This window comes from Rhododendron vialii, chromosome 11a (genome assembly GCF_030253575.1).
Source record: "Rhododendron vialii isolate Sample 1 chromosome 11a, ASM3025357v1".
Classification (NCBI taxonomy): domain Eukaryota; kingdom Viridiplantae; phylum Streptophyta; class Magnoliopsida; order Ericales; family Ericaceae; genus Rhododendron; species Rhododendron vialii.
The window spans coordinates 20,566,156-20,589,119 of NC_080567.1; the positions used below are offsets into that span (position 1 = coordinate 20,566,156).

Consider the following 22,964-nt stretch of genomic DNA (forward strand, 5'->3'; position numbering starts at 1 on the left):
CGGTTGATTGGGATTTTTTATTTGAAGTCATGACTGCCATGGACTTTCCTCCATTGTTTATTTCATGGGTTAGGACATGCACAACAACCGCTATGTTTTCTGTTGTGGTTAATGGTGAACTTGAAGGCTTCTTTAAGGGAGAGAAAGGGCTTAGACAAGGAGACCCTATCTCTTTCTTTTAGTAATGGAAGGGCTGTATGCTATTCTTCAGAGGAGGATATCTCAGGGCTCTTTTACCTTCCATCCAAAGTGCAACCTTCACTCCATTTCTTTCCTTGCATTTGCTGATGATTTATTTCTTTTGGCTGGAGCTGATCTATCCTCTATAGGGGTTATAAAAGCTGCTTTGGATGAATTCTATCATTCATCTAGATTGAAACGAAACCTAATCTACAAAAGAGCCAATTCTTTTTCGTTGGTGTTTCTCCTATGATAAAAGAGGAAATTCTGACTGTCCTTCCAATACCAGAGGGTTCTTTACCAGTCAAGTACTTAGGGGTGCCTCTCATCTCAACAAAGCTAAGGTATGAGGACTGCATTCAATTGAAAGAAAGGACTCAACAACGTGCTGAGAGCTGGACAAATAAGTCTCTTACTTATGCTGGCAGAGCTTTACTCATTCAATTAGTTCTATTCAGCATGCAGACTTATTGGTGCTCCCTTTCCATTCTCCCTCAGAAGATTATTAACAAAGTGGAGGCTATGATGAGATCCTTTTTGTGGTCTGGACTTAATCTTACAGAAGTAGGACCTAAAGTTAGCTGGTTTGATGTCTGCACTCCAAAACATGAAGGTGGCTTAGGCTTGAAATCATTAAAGATATGGAATAAAGTGTTAATGCTGCGACATATATGGGCTTTATGTAAAAAAGAGGATACTCTGTGGGTAAAATGGATTCATAGTTACTTCATTAAAAACCAGAATTTCTGGGTTATAAAACTACCTACAGATTGCTCATGGACTATGAGGAAATTGTTGAAGTTGCGAGTTCAGTGTCAAAGCTTTGTTAAGCACTTAATTGGTGATGGACAGGGTACTTTCTTATGGCTTGACAATTGGCATCCCAGTGGTCCTTTATACAAGCTTCTTAGTGATCGAGGGCTTGCTAATCTAGGAAGATCTATCACTGCTAAAGTCAGTTCTGTTATCTTGGATGGAGAGTGGAATTGGCCTCGACCAAGATCTTTCTTGATTCAGCAGATTCAACACTCAGTTCCTACTTCAATTCAACCTATATAGTAAGGAGAAAAAAGATGAAGTTATATGAGTTATATCTCCTACTGGCCATTATACTTCTAAACATACTTGGGAGTCTCTCAGAAACAGAAGAGAAAGTCCAGTGGGCTTCTATTGTGTGGTTTTCACGAAGTGTTTCTAAATGGTCTTTTATTTTATGGCAAGCTTGCTTGACAAGACTAGCTACAAAGGAGAGACTTTGTGGATGGGGGATGGTCATTGACCCTGTTTGTGTTCTATGCTCTTAGTGTGATGAAACCTTGCAACACTTGTTTTTGCTTGTAGCTACTCAAGGAGTATTTGGCAGATTATTCTTCACAAGTTCCAGCTTCAGAAAACTCCAGAGGAATGGGATAGTGAAGTCCAGTGGGCCATTAATTGATTACTGTAAAGGAAAAAGCTTCAGATCTTTCTTATTCAAGTTAGTCCTAGCAGCTGGGGTTTTCCACTTATGGTTGGAAAGGAATTCTCGCGTTTTTGGAGGAAAACACAGAGGAACAAATGGTGTGCTAGCAAGTATTGAAGATGATGTTCGACTTCGTGTTAGTACTTGGGAATTTTTTCCAAATTCTGTTGAGAATCAAAGATTGTGTAGTTTTTGGAATATCTCAAGTAGAGTCCTTAGGACCTCAGTTGTGTAGTTTAGGTAGAATGTATTGAGGCTTTCCTTTATATAGTTCTTGTATGTGGATTTAGCTCCTTGTTTTTTTGAGGTGGTTGGTTATAAAATGCGCAAGTTACCCAAAAAAAAAAAAATTATCTCGCATGGCAAGGAGCAACGGAGGCAAGCATGGAGAAATTAGAAAACGCCCAAGAACTCCTCTCTCTCTGTGTCTCTCCACAGATGCTTCCACCTGTACCCAACAAATCGGGCGCGGGGGGGGGGGGGGGGGGGGGGGGGGGGGGGGGGGGGGGGGTGGGGGTGGTGGTGGTGGTGGTGTTACGGGGACGTGGACTAATGATATTCACCCATTCTTAATCAAACCGAAAAGACCAAAAATCTAGACCCAGGTGTGTACTATTTGCAATCGAAGAGAGCTGTTTTTCGCCCCCCTCCTGACACACACCTCTTCTCACCTTTTTGTCCATTTGACCGAAATACCCCCACTCCACACTTTAATTCTTTTCTTGATTTAATTCTTTTCTTTATTTAATTCTTTTCTTTATTTAATTGCTTTTATATTATTTATTTATTTAATTCCTCTCTTTATTTTATTGAAATACTTATTTAATTTTAATTTGATTAACTCAAATTTTGTTTTCAACGAAATTATGTTTTCAACGAAATTATGTTTTTTACATTTAAATTTGCATTTATATTTAAGAATTTTACATTATTTTAATTAAAGACCCCATTCCACTAACAATTTTTTTCACTTTTTTGTTTGTCTTTATTTGAATTTTTTTTGCGTTTGTTAGTTTTGTGCCTAAATTTTTTGGTTTTTCAATTCGTTTCGTCAAGATGAGTGCTTGACGATTTCATAGTCCTAAAATAATGGGTTGCCCCAAGCGTAGGGTGGAGACCAACGCAGCACAATATGCGGTAAGACCGGAGTCGAATCCACAGAGACAGTGACGTATGCTCCGACAATGCCCGGATTGCCCCATTCTCCTGTTCACATGGGCTCTGACGATGCCCAGATTCGTCTCACGGATGTTCTTAATTAACCTAAAATTGCCCTTTCAATTTTTATGTCGGAAAACATGAACATAACGTGTCCGACCTGACCACGGTGTGCTAATCACCATGTGACCCTACCTATACAACTACTCACTCATTATTAAGCAAGAAACAAAAGAAACCCTAGTTTGGAACATGCTAGTAGTACGTGAGATGAAAAATAAACAAAAGATCTAAGTTAAACAAAAACTAACGAACAACTTTTATAAAGAACAGAAATTAAAATGAATTATCGGAGTGCAAGTAATTAAACAAAGCTTCAAATAACTTGAAAGAAACAAAACTCGAAAGAAAAACTTTCGGAACAAAAGTCTCGCAGCCCCGGTCTTACTTGACTGTCGATTTCTGCGTGATGTCCAAAGCTGCTGTTCACGTTGTAACCAATTCCTCTTTTTTTTTTCCCACGGCCAGAACTCTCGTCCAAAAAAAGCTGCTGAAGTCAATCCATAATAGGCCTAATATAGTGAGGGTTTTTAATGCCTTAATTACTTGAAAGGTTCCTTATAATAGGCCACATTTATTAATAAGCATGTTGTGTCAAGTTTAAACCAAATGGCGGCATAGTTGCCCTGCTCTCTATGGCCTCTTTTTTTTTTTAAACTAATAATAGGCCACATTTATTAATTAGCACACAGATCACCATTTTCGTCTTTCCAAATTTGGTGATTAAGAACATCCGTGAAAATGAAAATGAAAATGAAAATGGGTTGGGTCGGGCGGGCTTGGTTCGGCTTGACCCATATTTGACCAGACCCGTTTCAACCCGTTTACTTTTTTACCTATATTTGACCCGCCCATATTTGACCCACGACCCGTTTCAACCCGCCCAAATCCGCCCGTTTGCCACCTCTACTTGCGTTTTTTAATGTCTTTGATAATCAGTTCACACAAATGATACCTAACTCGTTGTCTAATGCTTCCGGGCTTGGACTGGTAAACTTCGGTTTAAATTACTTCATTGGGCCAATGCCAGAAGATCTTGGAGAACTTTCGGATCTTCAGAGTATGAACGTACTTTCAAGGTAATCAGTTGGAGGATAACCTTTCTTTTATCTCATCTCTAACAAAATGCACCAAGATTACAATTTCTTCTTGTTAACGAGAATCTTATCAAAGGTTCTTTGCCTGACTCCATAGCCAATCTCTCCATTGAGCTTGGTGTCATAGTTATAGGGTGGAATCAACTACATGTAAGTATTCCTTCGGGTATTGGGAACCTCCTCAATCTCACTGTCTTACCTATGACAAGTAATTATCTCTCAGGCCCTATTCCCGACACCATTGGCATTGGCAGACTTCGTAAGTTGCACTATCTTGAATTAGATATGAACAAATTCACCAAACTGCCTTCTTCAATCGGAAATTTAACTGGACTAAACCATCTACTCTTGGGAATAAATAATATCCGTGGAAGCATACCTTTGAGTCTGGGCAACTGTCAAAACTTGTTAGAATTAGATCTTTCTCATAATAATCTATATGGTTCAATACCTCTTGAAATTCTGAATCTTTCATCCATTTCAATTTCCTTCAATTTGGGCTATAATTAATTGACTGGTTCTCTTACATCAGAAGTTGGGTCTTTGAAAAATCTCGGAGAGTTTTATGTGTCCAATAATAGGTTATCAGGGCCTATTCCAATTTTGTTGAGCAAATGCTCGAGCCTTGAAGTGCTTAATTTGGAAGCCAATTCATTTGAAGGCGAGATACTAGCCTCAAAGTTGGAGCGAGCTAAGGCATTTACGAGATTGGACCTTTCACTCAACAATTTAACGGAGCTGATCCCTAGTTATATTGGTGAGCTTCCCTTAGAAAAACTGAATCTGTCTTTTAATATGCTGCATGGAGAAGTTCTAGTACAAGGAGTTTTCGAAATGCTAGCGCATTAATTTCGATTGTTGGAATGGACGATCTGTGTGGAGGTGTTGCTGACAGAAATCTTTCTCCATGCCCATCCTCAATATCAAACACAAACAAGCTATCTCACAAGACAAAGATAATAGTATATGTGGTGGTTGCTCTTGTGATATGTTCAACTTTGGCAGTTAGCTTGTTTATGTTTTGTCACTGTCAACATGTCTCAAGGAAGGAGGCCTCTTCTAAGCAATCTTTCAAACACCAAATTATGAGAGTTTCATATGCAAAGCTTCTGAAAGCCACCAATGGATTTTCAGAGGCTAATCTACTTGGCGTTGGGAATTATGCTTCTGTATATAAAGGGATCCTTGATGAAGACCAGATTGTTGTGGCAGAGAAAGTGCTCAATCTTCAGCTTAGGGGAGCTTTAAAGAGCTTCATGTTAGAACACAAAGCACTTCAAGCCATAAGACATCGAAATCTTTTGAAGGTATTAAGTGCATGTTCTAGCATAGACTTCCATGGCAATGAATTCAAAGCTATAGTATATGAATTCATGGCCAATGGAACATTAGATAGATGGCTGCATCAAAATGGAGTAGAGCACGAGTACTTGAAAGTGATCCAGAGACTGGACATTTCTATTGATATTACTTCTGCACTTGAGTATCTTCATTGTGGTTGCGAGTGAACAATAATTCATGGCGATTTGAAGCCAAGTAATGTCCTTTCGGATGATAGAATGGCTGCCCATGTTGGAGATTTCGGGTTAGCAAATATTATTTCTGCAGCTGCAATAGAGGTAGAGCAACATCAAAGCAATTCAATTAAAATAAGGGGAACAATAGGCTACGTTGCTCCAGGTACAAAATGTCAAACTACCAGTTTCCTGAGATTACAAAACCAAAAGCTCACATGAAAAGCAAAATTTGCAAATTGCATAGAAGAGTTATAGCATCATTAGAAACTATACAAACTTAAGCCCAAAAAAAAGGGTGTGAAATATATGTATGCTCCCATTTTTTGCCCCAAAACTTCCTGTTACTATCTGTAACCTCATCTCCTCACTTTCCACATACCATCCACTTTCATGGTCGACTAGTTTAGATCACCATAAACTATCATTAGAATGTGCATATATGGATACTAGGTGCCATCAACTCTTATGGAGCCAGTTTGTGCGGAACATTGCTCTGGCCTTAAATGGTCTCCCGTTGGTGTGCGGTGGGATTGGTCCACAAGAGATTCATCGAGGCATGCTTTAGCTGGTCCAAACTCTCTCAGTTATAGAACACAAAGTACAACTTAACTTTTTATACAAGTCTACTTTTTGAGTGGCAAGTATAATTCAACTCCATCATTCTCGGTAATGATCTCATTTTATCACACACTAAATTCCAATTGATCGTATTGTTATCGAGTGATATAAAAGCACGACATGCATATAACATGAAAGCCAAAGGTGTGTACCACAGACTTGAATCTTTCCCCTTCGGTTCTAATCTGCTCATGTTGTATACATGTGTTTTGACTGTAAGTGAACTAAAGACTTATTTTTCTTTGTGTCCAGGATGACTACCAAGGCCCTCCAACGATGGTACCTCCACAATATGCAGCTCCGAATCATAGAGAACTTGGTTGCATGTCCAAATAGTTCGATCTTTCTTCTTTTTTCGCTGTTGTTGAATGTCAGAGTTCAGAGAGAGATTATAGAAGCACACTAACTTTCATGGAATATGGCGTGTGACATTCGACACTCCCGGACACATTTATTGGATATTTGTCTAACTGTGTCAAGGGATTTCTTTTGTTAATAATTTAGGAATCATAACAAAGTATTGCAAAAAATATCCTGCGTCCAATTTACGCACCTTTCATTTCCGCCAAATTTTAAAACACTCTTGCTCTACATTTCCAACGATCACAATTAAACAAAACCCAGATGAAGTATCTCATAATCAGGTCGATCATCTTCTTCCCAATCGAAAGCAACAATGTCTCACATCCCAGAAGAAATCGTAGAGAAAATATTCGGCTACATCACAAACAACCCAGATCGAAACACCATCTCGAGTCTCTACAAATCATGGTACAAGGTCAATAAATACAGTAGGCATAGTAATCGTGGTAGATTGGATAGAAATAATGTAGGAATCCGAATTACAATTACACGTGTTTAACATGCCTACTTTCGGTTACTCTTGTTTGATCCTAACCTGACCAGTTTATTGTTTTATGTCACTGTGTCGTGTTATATTTTTGTTCGTGTGGGAAAAATCGAATTCTAACTTGCTAAGTTCATGTTGACCGTGTTGTGTAAAAAACTTCTACCACCACTAGGATTTGGAGTCGTTTGCTCAATGAAATCGCCCACGAGACCGAATGGATACGGGATTCCTCTGTTGGCGTCTTCGCGAATTAAAAGGCAAAGATGTGTACAATCTTTACCCTCTTTAATTGATCTTTGCATAGACATCAGTTTTAGTAATTTGCTCAAAATGTTGTAATTTGCTCAAAATGTTGTTGTCAGTTTTTTTTTTCTTGTAACTCATGATGTTTGGACTAACTTACGTGCACTTCGAATAAAACAAGTAAAGCGAGTTTCCTAAAGCATGCTCAAGGTTACTAACTTACTAACAATGCCGTCCTATGCTGCTCCACCAGCCACCAAATAACCTGGGATGTTTCCAACTGAGATTTCATATTGCTTTGGATTGCTACTTATGCCTTGAATGAAAGAAATCTTATTAGATAAATGGCCTGATACATGCAGAGCCAAATATTACACCGGGTCATTTCAATTATAACAAATAAATAAGGAAATCCAAATATATAATTGGCCGACGGAGTTGGTCCACGTGACACGACATGATGACACGCCTCGAACTCGACACGAAGTTAGTGGGTTAAAGTTGACTATTTCTGACACGAAACACGTATATGACACGACTCGAGAACACAATTGCTAAACGGGTCTAGGTCGGGTTCAACCTGCATAACCTGAACACAATTGCTAAAGGAATGCATCATATACTTGCAGTACTCAGTCCTCACACATCTCCAAAGTAACACCTCAAAAATCCTCCACCTTGTATCCCTAGATGTTCTTAACTGTGATTCATTAATATCCCGCTCATCTAGCATTCCAAGTGCCGTTCAATGGTGGAGCCAAGATTCGGACATGGGGTGGCACTGCTCAAGGGAAATCTAGTTACGTGTTGTGCGAAAAAACACGAAGAAAAAAAAGTAAGTGTGAAGTTGTATAATTAGGTTTAGTCGAAAGTAATTCATTTCAAGGACCTCAAAGTTTGAGAGAGCTAAAAGGGACCGGAGTTGGGCCACGTGGCAATCTGCATATAGTAGATCTAGATAAATACGTCAAGATTATGTAGTCCAAATTTGATGTGAGTTATATGCATGTCTAACGACCACAGAAAGATACATAATATTCAAAATTCCGACTGGAAAAAAATGTTGGAATTTTCAAATTTTTTTTCAAAAAATGTTCCAAACAAAACATCAACGGAGACTTGGATTCAACATACGACAGCCAAGAGTCCCTCCACTTGCTCTTCACTAGCAATTCTGTCCACACATTATTTTTTCTTTCCTCCCAAACACGGAAAAGATAACTCAATGAGTGATCCTGCAATGGTTTTGGAGTCTTTTTAGTCTAGTTTTGAAGTTTCTCCATCCACTTTTGAATCTGTGATGCAGATGCCATAGCGGAGGAGTATCTTAGGCATTTTAAGTATAGGATGGCAAAACCGTAATTATGCGACTATGGAGTTCAGCGACGGGCCCATATGGGTCTATCCGAAACGGCCTAACGGTCAAGACACGTTGCCTTCGCTATGTGCCGTGTGTTTTTTAGCCGTTTAGGATCCTGAAAGCCCAAATTTACCGTTTAATGAAAGATTTGACTTGCTTATAATTTGGGCGAGGAAAATCCGAATTAAGCCATTCTTTTGGGAAAAGTCTTAGAATTTTCTCTATTTTCCAATTTACTATAATTATGAATTTTTCCATTTTTGGTAATTTTCGTTATTAATTGGTTCGGTTTCCGTTTCCGTTTTGGGACGAATCAATTAGGTTAATGATTTCTCCTCCTATTTAATAAGTTGTAAGCCTTCGAGGCTATACAGTTGTTGATTATTATTGAAATTAAAAGAGTCTAGAGAGCTTGTTGAATATTTTTTTTTATAATTAAGGTGTCCGGATCATTTTACGCGCACAATAAATCGTAGAGGGGGAATGGCTCATAAGTCATAGCCTCTAACCAATCCACAAATGTTTTCATATAAGCTCATTCGTACCTATTAGCTAGGCTACATACTTTTATAGTGTTAAGGCACACATATCTATTTTGTTGTATTACTATTTTTCTTACTATGTACAAGTGTCTTTCCTATTAGACCATGTGATCATAAATTGAAAAATGAAAAATAAAATTCAATACAGATTTAAGCTTAAATTAAGTTTTCAATTTTATTATGTATCTTTCTTATGTAGGTGCAAATACATTTCCCAAATGTATTTTCAAAATTTGGATCGAGTCATTACGATTTACGATTCCGAAAAGCATAAATGACTAGATTTGCAATTTGACAACCTTGTATACACTAACATGTTTTTCTACCTTGTTTGCCCAAGAGACACGCACAATTGACCCACTACATGGTCCATAGAAATTTTTCTTCCAAGCCGCCTTGTAAACGTTAAGGAGAAATTTCCGTACTATAAAACATCAATATGAAAGGACATTCACTAACAGAACCAAAACACACACACACACAACAAAAGAAATAATCATGACGAAGTCGTTAGTTATTGTGCTCTACACTGCCCTTGTGTGGTGGTGCAACATTCCGTCCACTTTCGGCACGAGTACAAATGAAACTGACAGACTTGCTTTATTAGCCTTCAAGGCTGCCATAGATGATCAAGCCTCTTCCTTTGGTGCCCTCAGTTCTTGGAATGATTCAGTCCACTACTGTGACTGGAATGGCATTCTGTGCAGCCGCCGGCATCGTAATAGAGTCGTGCAGTTGAACTTAACATCCAAAGGCCTTGTCGGATCACTCTCTCCTCATATAGGAAACCTCTCCTTCCTGAGGAGAATCATTCTTTCAAACAACAACTTCCACGGCCCCATCCCCCAGGAGATCGGTCGTTTGTTTCGGCTTCAAGTAATACAACTCACCAACAATTCGTTTATTGGTGAACTGCCCAAAAACCTGTCACGCTGCTCAAATCTTGAGCAGTTGAACTTGGTAAACAACCAACTGAACGGAAACATCCCATATGAGCTAGGTTCTTTGTCAAAGCTTGAAGATTTAGGCCTTGGTAAAAATATGTTTTCTGGAACCATCACTCCTTCTGTTGTCAACCTCACGTCGCTTCACAGAATTATGTTGGCGGAATGTAATTTGCGGGGGGAGATTCCAGAGGGAATCTCTAAGCTTCGGAGATTGACATTTCTTCAATTCTCCAATAACAAGCTGTCCGGCAAGATTCCTTTTGGACTCTACAACATCTCCACTCTCAATATATTGGCATTAGTCATGAACCAACTTGATGGAAGTATTGCTCCTGATATATGCTCAAAACTTCCTAACCTTGCGTTTTTTTATGTCTTTGATAATCAGTTCACAGGAATGATACCTAACTCGTTGTCTAATGCTTCCGGGCTTGGACGTACTGGTAAACGTCGGTTTAAATTACTTCATTGGGCCAATGCGAGAAGATCTTGGAGAACTTTCGGATCTTCAGAGGATGAACTTTCAGTATAATCAGTTGGAGGATGACCTTTCTTTTATGTCATCTTTAACAAATTGCACTAGATTACAATGTCTTCTTGTTAACGGGAATCTTCTCAAAGGTTCATTGCCCGACTTCATAGCAAATCTCTCAATTGGGCTTGACCGGATGGTTCTAGGGGGGAATCAACTACATGGAAGTATTCCTTCGGGTATTGGGAACCTCCTCAATCTCACTGTCTTAAGTATGAGAAGTAATTATTTCTCAGGCTCTATTCCCGGTACCATTGGCAGACTTCGTAAGTTGCAGTATCTTGAATTAGATATGAACAAATTCACCGAACTGCCTTCTTCAATATTCGGAAATATAACTGCACTAAACCGTCTACTCTTGGGAAAAAATAATATCCACGGAAGCATACCTTCGAGTCTGGGCAACTGTCAAAACTTGTTAAAATTAGATCTTTCTCATAATAATCTATATGGTTCATTACCTCTTGAAATTCTAAATCTTTCATCCATTTCAATTTCCTTCAATTTGGGCTATAATTCGTTGACTGGTTCTCTTCCATCGGAAGTTGGGTCTTTGAAAGTACTCAATCTTCAGCTGAGGGGAGCTTTAAAGAGCTTCATGTTAGAATGCAAAGCACTTCAAACCATAAGGCATCGAAATCTTTTGAAGGTATTAAGTGCATGTTCTAGCATAGACTTCCATGGTAACGAATTCAAAGCTATAGTATATGAATTCATGGCCAATGGAACATTAGATGGATGGCTGCATCAAAATAGAGTTGGGGAGCATGAGTACCTAAAAATGATTCAGAGGCTAGACATTTCTATTGATGTTGCTTCTGCACTTGAGTACCTTCATTGTGGTTGTGAGTCAAAAATCATTCATGGTGACTTGAAGCCAAGTAATGTCCTTTTGGATGATACAATTGTAAAATCCTGACTTTTAAAATTCTAGTCACGTCATCCGAATAGGAACTCGACACTCTAATTTAATTCTAATAGTAAGTTAGGCTACACAAAGTGTTTCGTGATCTGAATGAATGTGAGAATTTTGATTTAATTTTGTAAATATTATGGGACAATTGGGTTACATTTGATACACTTTATGAATTACGCGATATTGGAATCTTTCCTTTACAATCGGACACTGCCACGATAATCCACATATTTTTATTAGTCTATGTTAAATTTTTGAGAATTTTCAAAGGCTAATATCTGAACGCGTACGGACAGAATATGCGATGATCGAACACATTACACGTCGTGTCAATAGGGGAAGGAAACACATATTATTTCTTTAACCTGTTTCACCACTTCCACCGCTTCTTATATATATCAAACAAGAAAGGGAACTAAGACCTGTTTTATATATATACTAGTGAATGCCCGTGCCTGAAGGCACAGCGCAACACATTTTGAAGACAATTGAAGCTACAGGTCGAAAAATGAGCAAAGGGAGGACATGTTGAAAAAAATGGGTAGGAACAAAGTAAAATACGGTATATGTGCAGGTCAAATCGAGGTGCGAAAAATATTCAAACAGGTCAAAAATATCCCTAATCCATAAATCACTCGGCACATGTAATAAAACCGATTATATTTGTAAAACTTAACCTAACAAATAAAAATTCCTTATGAAATTCCCAATCTATTAACAAAGCTCTTATCATGACGACCCCATTGTTCCTTTGCCAGTCCTCGACATTCCCACATAAATAAGATTAAGAATTATTAAATCCATCACAAAATATGGACTGATTTATGTGTAATCTAGATATGACAATGAAGAACAAAGGAATGTCCCCCCCTACAATCTTTGTAATCGTTTATTACCTTTGGAAAGATGCAAACACTCTTCTGACCAATCAACTTTTAAAACAAAAGTCACCACAGAGGCACCATGGTCAAGACTTCCAGTTGTTGGAGCAGGAATAATGAACACGTATGAGCTCCCATAATATTGAGAAATATAGTCATTGAGCATTTGCATGCCATTATCCTAGCAAAACAATAAGCAAATAAAAGTACTGCAATATTATTTCAATTCTATACAGTGTAATTTATATCTAACTTTTAAGTATTTACCTTTAACATTAATTTTTTTTGATAGGATGCAACACATTGTAAAATAAATTCTGCCTTCGTATCCTCTAGCAAGAGTTCCATTGAGCCAGTGGAGTCTTTCACGACCATCTTGACATTATACCTAAAATGCATGCGAATATTTCAATCGTTTTGGTTGTGTTACATCTAAGTTATAGTAAAAAATGAATACCTGGTTACGGTTTCGACATCTTCTCGTCCGCATTGCTTACGCACAAACTAGCCGTACTGATCTTGAACTTGCTTAAAGCATGTTTTGCATAAATCTTGTTTTCCCGAAAAAGCCATTGCCCACATGTGCAGGCTCATACCCGTGAATATTCTTCTCCATTGGCCACATGTGTTGGATCCATTTGCTAGCCATTGTCTCTAATTCGTCGTACCCTATTAAGAATCAAAAAACATGTTCGCTTCAAACAAAAGCACATTCACTCTGCCCCCTTGAAATCATAATTGATGAGTGTTTTCTTAAATGAACCTAAGGACATAGTTTACTGGTTTGAGAATATGCAAGACTCTTACTATAGCTTTTGAGTAGAAATCCATTTAAGCTCATTACAGCACTTGATTTGAAAAAGTGAATACACATTAGAGGGTTAGCGAAGGCAAAAATCACTAACTTTCATTCTATCTTTTCAATCAGCATCCTTAGGCCTACAAATTAGAGCAAAATATCTATTTTAGTAAAAAACAGGGCAACGGTTGACAACCGAATATAAATTATAAACTGCTACCTTGGTTGGGCTCCCAAGAAATTCCAGTTAACACATGCAATTAGGGCTCCATTTGGTCATTGAATGATACCTGCGAAAAGCAAGGGGAAATCAAACATAATGAGACCTGATAACGTACCCAATTAAGAACCCTAATAGGAAAAAAATGAAACAACTAAATAGAAAGTGTAGTAAAATCCACAGTCAAATTTGGTTTAGCCACTAACAATAGAATAAATCTCCATTTGAAGAAGACACGACTAACAATTGAACCTTCCTTTGTAATGGAGTTCCTGTCTTAACCTCATTGGGGAAGTTGAAATCACCACGTGTTGTCATGTTCCTTTCATGATATATATTGGAGAAATTGAATGGGAGCAAAATATCTATTTTAGTAAAAAAATAGGACAATGGTTGACAACCGAATATAAATTGTAAACTGCTACCTTAGTTGGGCTCCTAAGAAATTCCAATTAACACATGCAATTAGGGCTCCATTTGGTCACTGAATGATACCTGCGAAAAGCAGGGGGAAATCAAACATAATGAGACCTGATAACGTACCCAATTAAGAACCCTAATAGGAAAAAAATGAAACAACTAAATAGAAAGTGTAATCAAATCCACAATCAAATTTGGGTTAGCCACTAACAATAGAATAAATCTCCATTCAAAACGACTAACAATAGAACCCTTTTTTCTTTTTTCTTTTTTTTTCTTTACTGCCTTTTTTTTTTTTGCTTCCTTTCCGTCAAATTTGGGTTAGCCACCAACAATAAGAATAAATCTCCTATCATGACCACCATTCTCCTATCTCAAACATGACAACACGTGGCAGTTTCAACTTCCCAATTGAGGTTAAGATAGGAACTCCAATTCAATTTCTCTAATATATATCATGAAAGGAACACGACAACACGTGGTGATTTCAACTTCCCATATGAGATTAAGACAGGAACTCCATTACAGAGGAAGGTTCAAGTGGTTTGCATGTGAATGACAAACAAAAGTGTTGGCTGCATCTACGCCATTGATAATGCTAACACTAATTGCATGCATACTTCAATACAAACATACTAAATTCATGCATTGCACGCACAACCAAGACTGAAACATATCACCCATAAATGCATGCAGACATTCATGCATTTGTGCATACGTAAATGCCTCAACTACAGCTAAGTCCATGACAGAAAAATCTAAACTATGAAACCTAGTTGAGACATTTTATCAAATAGTTTGAAGGCAGATGGATTACTGCTTGGTTGGAGCAAATTATACCAGTAACTCAGGCAAATTAAGACCATGAAAAGCATAAGGCTAATTGGTAGTTGAAGTACACATTTTCTCAAACACTTGGCAGTCACTTATCGTAAATAGTGAGGCTAATTGGTTTACTAAAGGAAACTCATTCGAGACTGTGGAGAAGCACATGAAAAGCATAAGGCTATTGTAGTGAAGTCAAGATGTCAAGAAAATGGTAGAAAGCTGAGAAAACTCGACACAACAGTGAAGTCTCTCTCTTTGGTCATCTGTCACAGGGTTGTTAGAAGAACATGACATAAATTGGTACATTATCATTGCTGTAAGTTAAGTATTGAAAAACAAATGTACAACTTAAGTTTGCAATTTCAAAAGAAATGTAGACATAAAGATTCTAGTAGACAATTGTCTCATATCATCAGTAGGCAAAAAGTGTGGATCAAACTTATTCTATTTATTGAACTTGGAGAGAAAACTACAAAAATACACAGAGAAAGAGACCATGAGCAAACCTTAGCTTAAGGCTAATCAAAACTGTTCAATCCAGAAGCTATGTCGGGCAACCCAACTTTTTTGAAATTTTTTTTCCGCAATGCATACAACCTGAAGAAAAATGATGACAAACGTTCCAAACCGGTTCCAACAATGCAATTCTCAGACCTAAAAAGTGGAACTGCTTGACGTTTGCATATTTGAACTCTGGTAATCTTTCAGTTAGAGGAATTAGGAACGACATTTATACAAACACCTGATAGTCAATAAAATGCTCACAGCAATTGAGTATTTGGAGAATGAAGGGTGAGGTTTATGTAGAAGGAGGGAAAAATGATGACGAACGTTCCAAACCAGTACCAACAATGCAATTCTCGGACCTAAAAAGTGGAACTGCTTGACGTTGCATATTTGAACTTTGGTAATCTTTCAGTTAGAGGAATTGGAAACGACATTTATACAAACACCTGATAGTCAATAAAATGCTCACAGCAATTGAGTATTTGGGAATGGCATTTATACAAACACCTAGTCAATTACAGTCTTCGAAAGTGTATGCGGGCCGGTTTGTGTGTCGTTTAAGCTCTTTTTTTTTTCCTAACCTAACTATGGTCCTGCACAATTTCGTGAGGTGGTGGAGGAAAATACCCTAGAAGCAGCACTGAATGAATCTAGTTAATAAGGGATATGAAAAAAAAGACATTCTCATAAACTTTGTGTTCTAACAGGAGTCATAATAAAATACATCCCTGCCAAACTTTGTGATTATTCCCGATTAAGATTCAGATTAAAGCATAATAAAGTATGAAAATACAACTTCTGGAATCGAGAGCTTACTTAAAAGAAAGTGATTAGGGCTAGAGGAAGCAGTAGGCGGAGATTGGCGGAGGAAGCAGTGTTTGGAGGAAGCGCATGAAGGCGGAGATTGCCGGTGCGGGGAGAGCGGCGGCGGCGCCGTCTGTCTGTGGTTGTTGAGCAAGAGAGGGAGGCGATGGCTAAGCTGTGTGAGGGGAGGAGGCAGAGGCGAAGTTGGGTGAGGGGGAGGCTATTTGATCGTAAAGAGAGAGAGCGCGTGGGGGGGGGGGGGGGGGGGGGGGGGGGGGGGTGGTGGTGGTGGGGGGTGTTGTGGTTTGGAAATCATGTTTCCAAATTAGATGGGGAGGCATTATTTAAAAAAAAAAATAGTACGGCTGGGTTTGTTTGAGAAATGGTCAAGAAAAGTTAATTATTTACAAAAATGCCATTTGGAGAATGAAGGGTGAGGATTTATGCAGAAGGAGGGATAAATCTTAAGCGTTGGTTGTCTTTTAGATTCAAACACAGCTCTGTTTTATTATATAGATATATATATATATATATATATTATATACAAAGCAAAGGAAGAAAGAGAATAGGTTCAACCAAAACAAAAAATAGAACTACACCTCCATCCCGACGAACACGCTGCTCGCCGGAAGGCTCCTTGCCGAACTCCCTTCTCTCTCTTCTGGTAATCTCACCTCCTCCCTCTCTAAATTACATTAAAATGAGTATTTGATGTATCTAACCTAGGAATAAAGTGATTAGTACAAGAAACAAATCACGCACAGCGCCGCGCCGTGAAATGGCGGCCTCGGTTGCCGGCCATTTCGTGCTGCTCCGGCCATTCCCGTTGCTCCTCCACCACACTCTTCTCCTTCTCTCGAGTTCTCTCCGTCATCTACTCAAAACAAATAACCCCGCTTTCCGGAAAATATTTGGAATCATGACTCGACGCGATTAATATTAAATCGCCAATAATTAAGTCTCTAATTGAAGTATTAGAATCCTAGGAGTTTAAGTTAATTATCCAATCATTGTGGGCCACTGATGCCGGGAGTAAGAATTCCAATCGAGTTACTGAAGCAAATTTGGGAATTTTTCCAGAAATCCCTTTGTAACCCTTTTCTATGGAAAAATAGCCTTTAACCTGAGTTATCTCCTAAGATGATTGCAAGATTGATGCCCAAAACTAAGTCATAAAAATGATATTACTCTAGTTTTAACTAAGTTAGTAGTGAAGGTAATTTTGTGAGTAATTGTCACAATAATTATGTGTTTAGGTGCAAGTACCGTAAAGTGAGGTGATGCGTGTAAAGTGACCGCTACTTCTTAAAGGTGAGTTGCGCATACCTTAGTTACATGTCTTTTCTAAATTTTTGGAATAAAATGCCATTGCTTGAATATGCAAAAAATGTGGGATTTGAGCTTCTTACTTGGTTTAATTACTGTTGTTAAATAGAAATACTTGCGATGGTTTGTTTATAAATCTTACGTGTTACGGTTAAAGACTAGATCATGGCAATATGTTTTGGAAACTGGAATTGTTACTAGTACATGCTTGTGATAATATGATTCATTCGAACGGTGTCCCGAGTGCTAGGGGACGGGTAAAGATACTAGTGGCGTGAAGTAATAAAGTAGGAGATGCAGCCAGGCATCACTGGGTAATGATATCTTACCACTCTTCAATGGGGTCGCTCCCCAACCGACTAGCAAAAATACCGTTGAATGCTATTATCACTCAAAAGTGCAAAAATTTAAAAGGAAATGAAATGAAAAGGGTCCATCTTTTGGACCAAAGAAATGAATTTATGGATCAAAATGCATGTACTGGAGAATTTGATGAGAATATTTGAAATGTGCTTTGCTCTTGAATTATTTTACTAAGTGAGGTATTTCCATGGTCAAACTTGTAACTTTGGTATACGTTTCTCACCCGAGCTTCGGCTTATGAAAACCTTTTCCAATTTTTCAGGTTAAGCTAGATAGCAAATTGTGGACTGAATGGGGTGCTAGAATAACCGTGGAGAATCATGTGTAGTCTAATGGTTTGTAATTATTATACTTGTACACTTAGAAGCTTTGGGATTATGTTATTTATTCTACGCTTCCGCATACTTTGCTTATATGGTTTAAAATGACAATGATGTGAGAAATCCCTAAACTAGAATATGAGCAGGCCTTCGGCGGCTTAACACCCGCTTGGCCGGTCACGACTTCCAAGGTAAGTTTTGGGTCGTGACAACAATGGTTGCCCACGTTGGAGATTTCGGATTAGCAAAAAATATTTCTGTAGCCTCAACAGATGTAACACAACATCAAAGCAATTCAAGTGCAATAAGGGGAACAATAGGCTACATCGCTCCAGGTACAAAATCTTCAATTAACTGTAAAATTTAAGGTATAAAGCTTGACTTTGTGAAAACTAATGGACCCCAACATATGTTTCTCCTTTCATTTGAAGAATTCGCCAATACAAACTCCATGCCCTTCCATATATACTATTACATCCTTTATGTTATAGTATTGTGCATTCTCATGGTTGACTAGATTAAATTGTCCTATAAGACATCTCCAAACTGATTAGATAGTAGCTATCTTCAAAGTGTCCTAAGTTCTCCCTATATATTAGATTGTTAACTAACAATTCATTTAAAAGCTCAAGCCGTAAAAAAGAAGGACAACTTTATTATTTATATTCTCAACACGTCCCTCCATGTGTAGCGCGCCAGGCTCTCCTTCATAAGTGGGCTAAACACGTCTAAATTTTAATCATTAGGTCGGCGGTGAGTTTCAAACACATTTGCTCTGATACTATATTAGATTGTTAATGACCAACTCATCTAGAAGTTTAAACTGTTAGAGAGGGGCAACTTTATTATTTATATTTTCAACACTATCAATAAATGACCACCATATTTAGTAGTAGATATCCATATATACCATCTGGTCTCATAGATTATTGTTAAAAGTATCCAACTCCAAATCCATTGGCTAGGAGTGGAGCGGCCACTCAAGCTCATATACTAGTTTTGGAGGAGATAATTAACTGATATGGGACAAACTCCAACACTCCCCCACATGTGCGACCCCTGATTCACACGTGGAGAGGTAAACAAACGATCCATAACACTTGGATCACGACAAACATCAGTGCACTTATGGCACAAACAAGGGGAACAAATTCTTCAAACCCTAGCTCTAATACCATGTTAAAGCATCCAACTCCAAATCAATTGGCTAGGAGTGGAGAGGCCGCCTAGCCGCATATACTAGTTTTGGAGGAGATAATTAACCGATGTGGGACAAACTCCAACAATTATTGCATGCATTTTCTATAAGAATATGTCACAACCCATGCTAGCTGACCTGCTAACCATTCGCCTAACCACGTGGCTCAAAAGATTAACGTCAAGTTGTACAGTAATTCGTTGCATTTCATAATATACGGAATTAACTTGCTGTACACTACCGATGTGGGACTCATGCCTAGACTTGGGGTCTCACAGGATCAAAAGTTTAGAACCATGCCATCCAATCAGATTCACTTTCCACACTAAAAAACACTAACAATTGAATCAATTTGCAGAGTATGGCGTGGGTGACACGGCTTCCACCATTGGGGATGTATATAGCTTTGGCATTCTTCTATTGGAGATGTTTAATGGCAAAAGACCAACTGATAGTTTGTTTCAAGATCATCTAAATCTTCATAACTTCGTTAAGAATGCTTTGCCAGAACGAGTGATGGATATCGTCGATCCCTCCATCCAACTGGAGCACAACAATGGAAGATGGATCAACGATTGTATGGTTTCTATTCTGACAATTGGAGTTGCATGTTCATTGGAATTGCCAAGAGATCGCATGGAGATGGGAACCGTTGTGAGCAAACTGTGGAAGATAAAAAAAACTTTGGTTGAACGGAGGGTAGAAACATAAGGAAGTTTAAAAAGATTTTGCAACATGGAAGCCAAAGGTATGTACCCTACGCTCTGTCACCTATTCAAAGATCTCAATTTTTGTCATAATGTTTTCCTTTTTCTTGCTCTGACCCTTTAGTTCCCATCCGTTCATGTAGCAAATATGAGTTTGAGCAAGTGAACAAAAGCACTTACACCTTGGCGTCCACTGTCTAGGATTACCGATGCCCTCTAATGATGTTAACCTCCACAATATGCTGTTCCAATAGCCTGTTGCGAACCCGCTTTCTGTGAGGGGTGGATGGTGATTCCCCCTATCTTTCGTATTCACTATGTATAATAGTTGTTCTGCAGTCCATGTGGGAAGTTTCCAACTGCGATTGAAGGCTTAGGATTAAGGTTTATGCCTTGTAGAACAACAGCTTTCTCTTTTTGTTTTCTCTTTCTTGAACTTGTATATCAGCATAGGTCTTTCTTCTTCAGTTTTCGCTGTTAATTCTATTGTTGAAAATCAAGGACACTTCTTCTAGAAGGGAGTCATGTACTCCTCGGCTACTCGTAGACACGTACATGGTACTTATTATACAAAATTCAATACTTGCGATTGATTTAATTATCTGTAGTTTCAAGAACACTTTTGGATACTTTAAGTTACAAATCGAAACTCTTTTATGAAATGTAGACTGTGACATTCGTAGCATAGAATAAGAGTACAAATGTCTGGATACATAAAAGTATAAATTTTTAATATCTGGGTAGCTTTTCTGTAGAAGAACAAATTAGTAATACTGTACTTGTTCATAATGAATTGATGAATCCTTATTATGACACACGTGTGTGTACTCAACTCAATTTCCATACACTGGCTAAGAATATGGAACTAATTTCTAATTAGTAATATCTTACTTGTTCATAATTCACTTTTTTTTTTTTTTTGACATGGCAACACGAAATAAAACAAAGCAAAAGTGAGCTAACGCGGCCTATCTTGCAAAAGTTGACTCTCTTTGCAAGGCGGAATACAATCCGGAGAAAAGTTAAAATTCATTGCTAGCTAAACGATTGGAAGTTAACCAGTGAGCCAATTAGTTGTTTTCCCTGCAACACCAGGAAAAGACCCAATTTGTCGAAGACGCCCACCGTCGAGTATCCTCCACTAAAGCTGAAATCTCCTAAGGGTAAAAATAAGTATCTCTCTTGAAGCAATCAATCACCACGTTGCAATCCAACTCAAAAATTGCATCGGACAAACCCATATCCACCACCATACCACAAGTTATTTGCTAAGCCCAAGCCTCAAAGAAGATCGTAGACGAAGCCATTATTTTACCACACCTCCCAATCCGAGCCAATCCACCATTATCCCTAGCAATAATTGGATGTAATCTGGAGGAGGAGACCGCCTCTGTTCTCTCCTTGGCTTAGGGAGGCCAACATTTGCTTCCTTGTTATTAATCGCTCGTAAATAATCCGAGTTAGCGCGGATCAAAAATAAAAAAATAAAATAATCCGAGTTAGCCAGGCCTGCCTTAAAAATTGTCCTCTCTGGCTTGGGCAAGATACCCTGGAAAACACTTTCTTTTTCTGGAAGAAGTTATGGTACACAGGGTATACCGTAAGTCTAAGTTATGACAATTTGTGATTTTCATTATGACGATTTTTGGTTTTCTAATACATATTTTTGATGGTAAGTATGACTTCTACTTAAAATTTACCTGTTGAACAGGTCATTAGCAGGTTATACATAATTAAAAAATATTGTTATTATGAAACCATAATTATTCGTACCAGAAACCATAATCTGGAGGAGGAGACCGCCTCTGTTCTCTCCTTGGCTTAGGGAGGCCAACATTTGCTTCCTTGTTATTAATCGCTCGTAAATAATCCGAGTTAGCGCGGATCAAAAATAAAAAAATAAAATAATCCGAGTTAGCCAGGCCTGCCTTAAAAATTGTCCTCTCTGGCTTGGGCAAGATACCCTGGAAAACACTTTCTTTTTCTGGAAGAAGTTATGGTACACAGGGTATACCGTAAGTCTAAGTTATGACAATTTGTGATTTTCATTATGACGATTTTTGGTTTTCTAATACATATTTTTGATGGTAAGTATGACTTCTACTTAAAATTTACCTGTTGAACAGGTCATTAGCAGGTTATACATAATTAAAAAATATTGTTATTATGAAACCATAATTATTCGTACCAGAAACCATAATATTTGTACCCCAACCAAATATATGTGTACAATATCACAAATTAAATAATGCTACTCACAAATGTTATAACAACACTATAAATTGGCATTATCTTACCACAATGAGTCGTACCAAAAATTCTTTGGCACGTATGATATTCCGCAACAAAATCAAAATATATCGCACCAGAATCAACAATTGTTATACCGAAACAAAATACATGTGTAAAATATCATAAATTCAGTAAAATAACTAAATTTGTTATGACAACACCTAAAATTGTCATTTTTTTACCACAACGTGTCGTATAAAAAAACATATTTAAATACTACAAATTACTATAACAAACCACAATTGTTATGACAATACCATAATTTGGTATATTCATGCCCACAACTGTCATAGCAAAGGAAATTGATTAAAATATTCTGTAATAAGACTAAAATACCACAAATTCAGTAATATAACCAAATTTGTTATGACAACACTATAAATTGACGTTCTCATACCTACAATGTGTCGTATAAAAAAAATTCAATCGGAATGTTCAGTTAACGATAGTTATAATCAGCAAAATACAAAACCACAAATTCTGTAATATAACCAAATTTGTTATGACAACACCATAAATTGACGTTTTCATACCCACAACGCATCGTATAAAAAAATTCAATCGGATTGTTCAATTAACGATAGTTATAATCAGCAAAATACCATACCACAAATTCAGTAATATAACCAAATTTGTTATGACAACACCATAAATTGACGTTTTCATATCTACAACGTACCAAGAATGAAGTTGATGGCTTATAGCTAGACACTTAATTGGATGAAAAATATTATTTTATTATTCAATCTGTGTGCTGATGATGGAGCTTCCTAAACCTGATCGAGGCAAAAATTTACGTAGGTGACTTAATCAACAA

General features: G+C 37.8%; 2 protein-coding genes and 2 long non-coding RNA genes across 4 annotated transcripts; 3 read left to right on the forward strand and 1 right to left on the reverse strand.

The window, feature by feature from the left end:
- The first annotated feature begins 9,519 nt into the window (after positions 1 to 9,519).
- LOC131307395 (putative receptor-like protein kinase At3g47110) lies at positions 9,520 to 11,469 on the forward strand. Its single transcript, XM_058333882.1, has one exon. It carries the CDS (start codon positions 9,586 to 9,588, stop codon positions 10,564 to 10,566), a length of 981 nt encoding a protein of 326 aa, XP_058189865.1. The 5' UTR covers positions 9,520 to 9,585; the 3' UTR covers positions 10,567 to 11,469.
- Positions 10,592 to 11,485, forward strand: LOC131306977 (probable LRR receptor-like serine/threonine-protein kinase At3g47570). The gene has a single exon (XM_058333410.1). The coding sequence runs from the start codon at positions 10,592 to 10,594 to the stop codon at positions 11,483 to 11,485; it is 894 nt and encodes a 297-aa protein (XP_058189393.1).
- Positions 11,486 to 12,355: 870 nt separating this feature from the next.
- Positions 12,356 to 16,159, reverse strand: LOC131307399 (uncharacterized). The gene is made up of 5 exons (XR_009194116.1): positions 15,954 to 16,159; positions 13,383 to 13,452; positions 12,821 to 13,032; positions 12,631 to 12,751; positions 12,356 to 12,544 (listed from the first exon to the last, which is right to left on the reverse strand). It is a non-coding gene; the product is annotated as an uncharacterized LOC131307399 (long non-coding RNA).
- A 2,001-nt stretch (positions 16,160 to 18,160) lies between these two features.
- Positions 18,161 to 20,308, forward strand: LOC131307400 (uncharacterized). Its single transcript, XR_009194117.1, has 3 exons — positions 18,161 to 18,285; positions 19,507 to 19,896; positions 19,980 to 20,308. It is a non-coding gene; the product is annotated as an uncharacterized LOC131307400 (long non-coding RNA).
- The last annotated feature ends 2,656 nt before the right edge of the window (positions 20,309 to 22,964 follow it).

What these genes read in the sequence shown, in the direction of transcription:
- LOC131306977 (XM_058333410.1), top strand. Translation starts at nt 10,592, where the DNA reads ATGTCATCTTTAACAAATTGCACTAGATTACAATGTCTTCTTGTTAAC.
- LOC131307395 (XM_058333882.1), top strand. Translation starts at nt 9,586, where the DNA reads ATGACGAAGTCGTTAGTTATTGTGCTCTACACTGCCCTTGTGTGGTGG.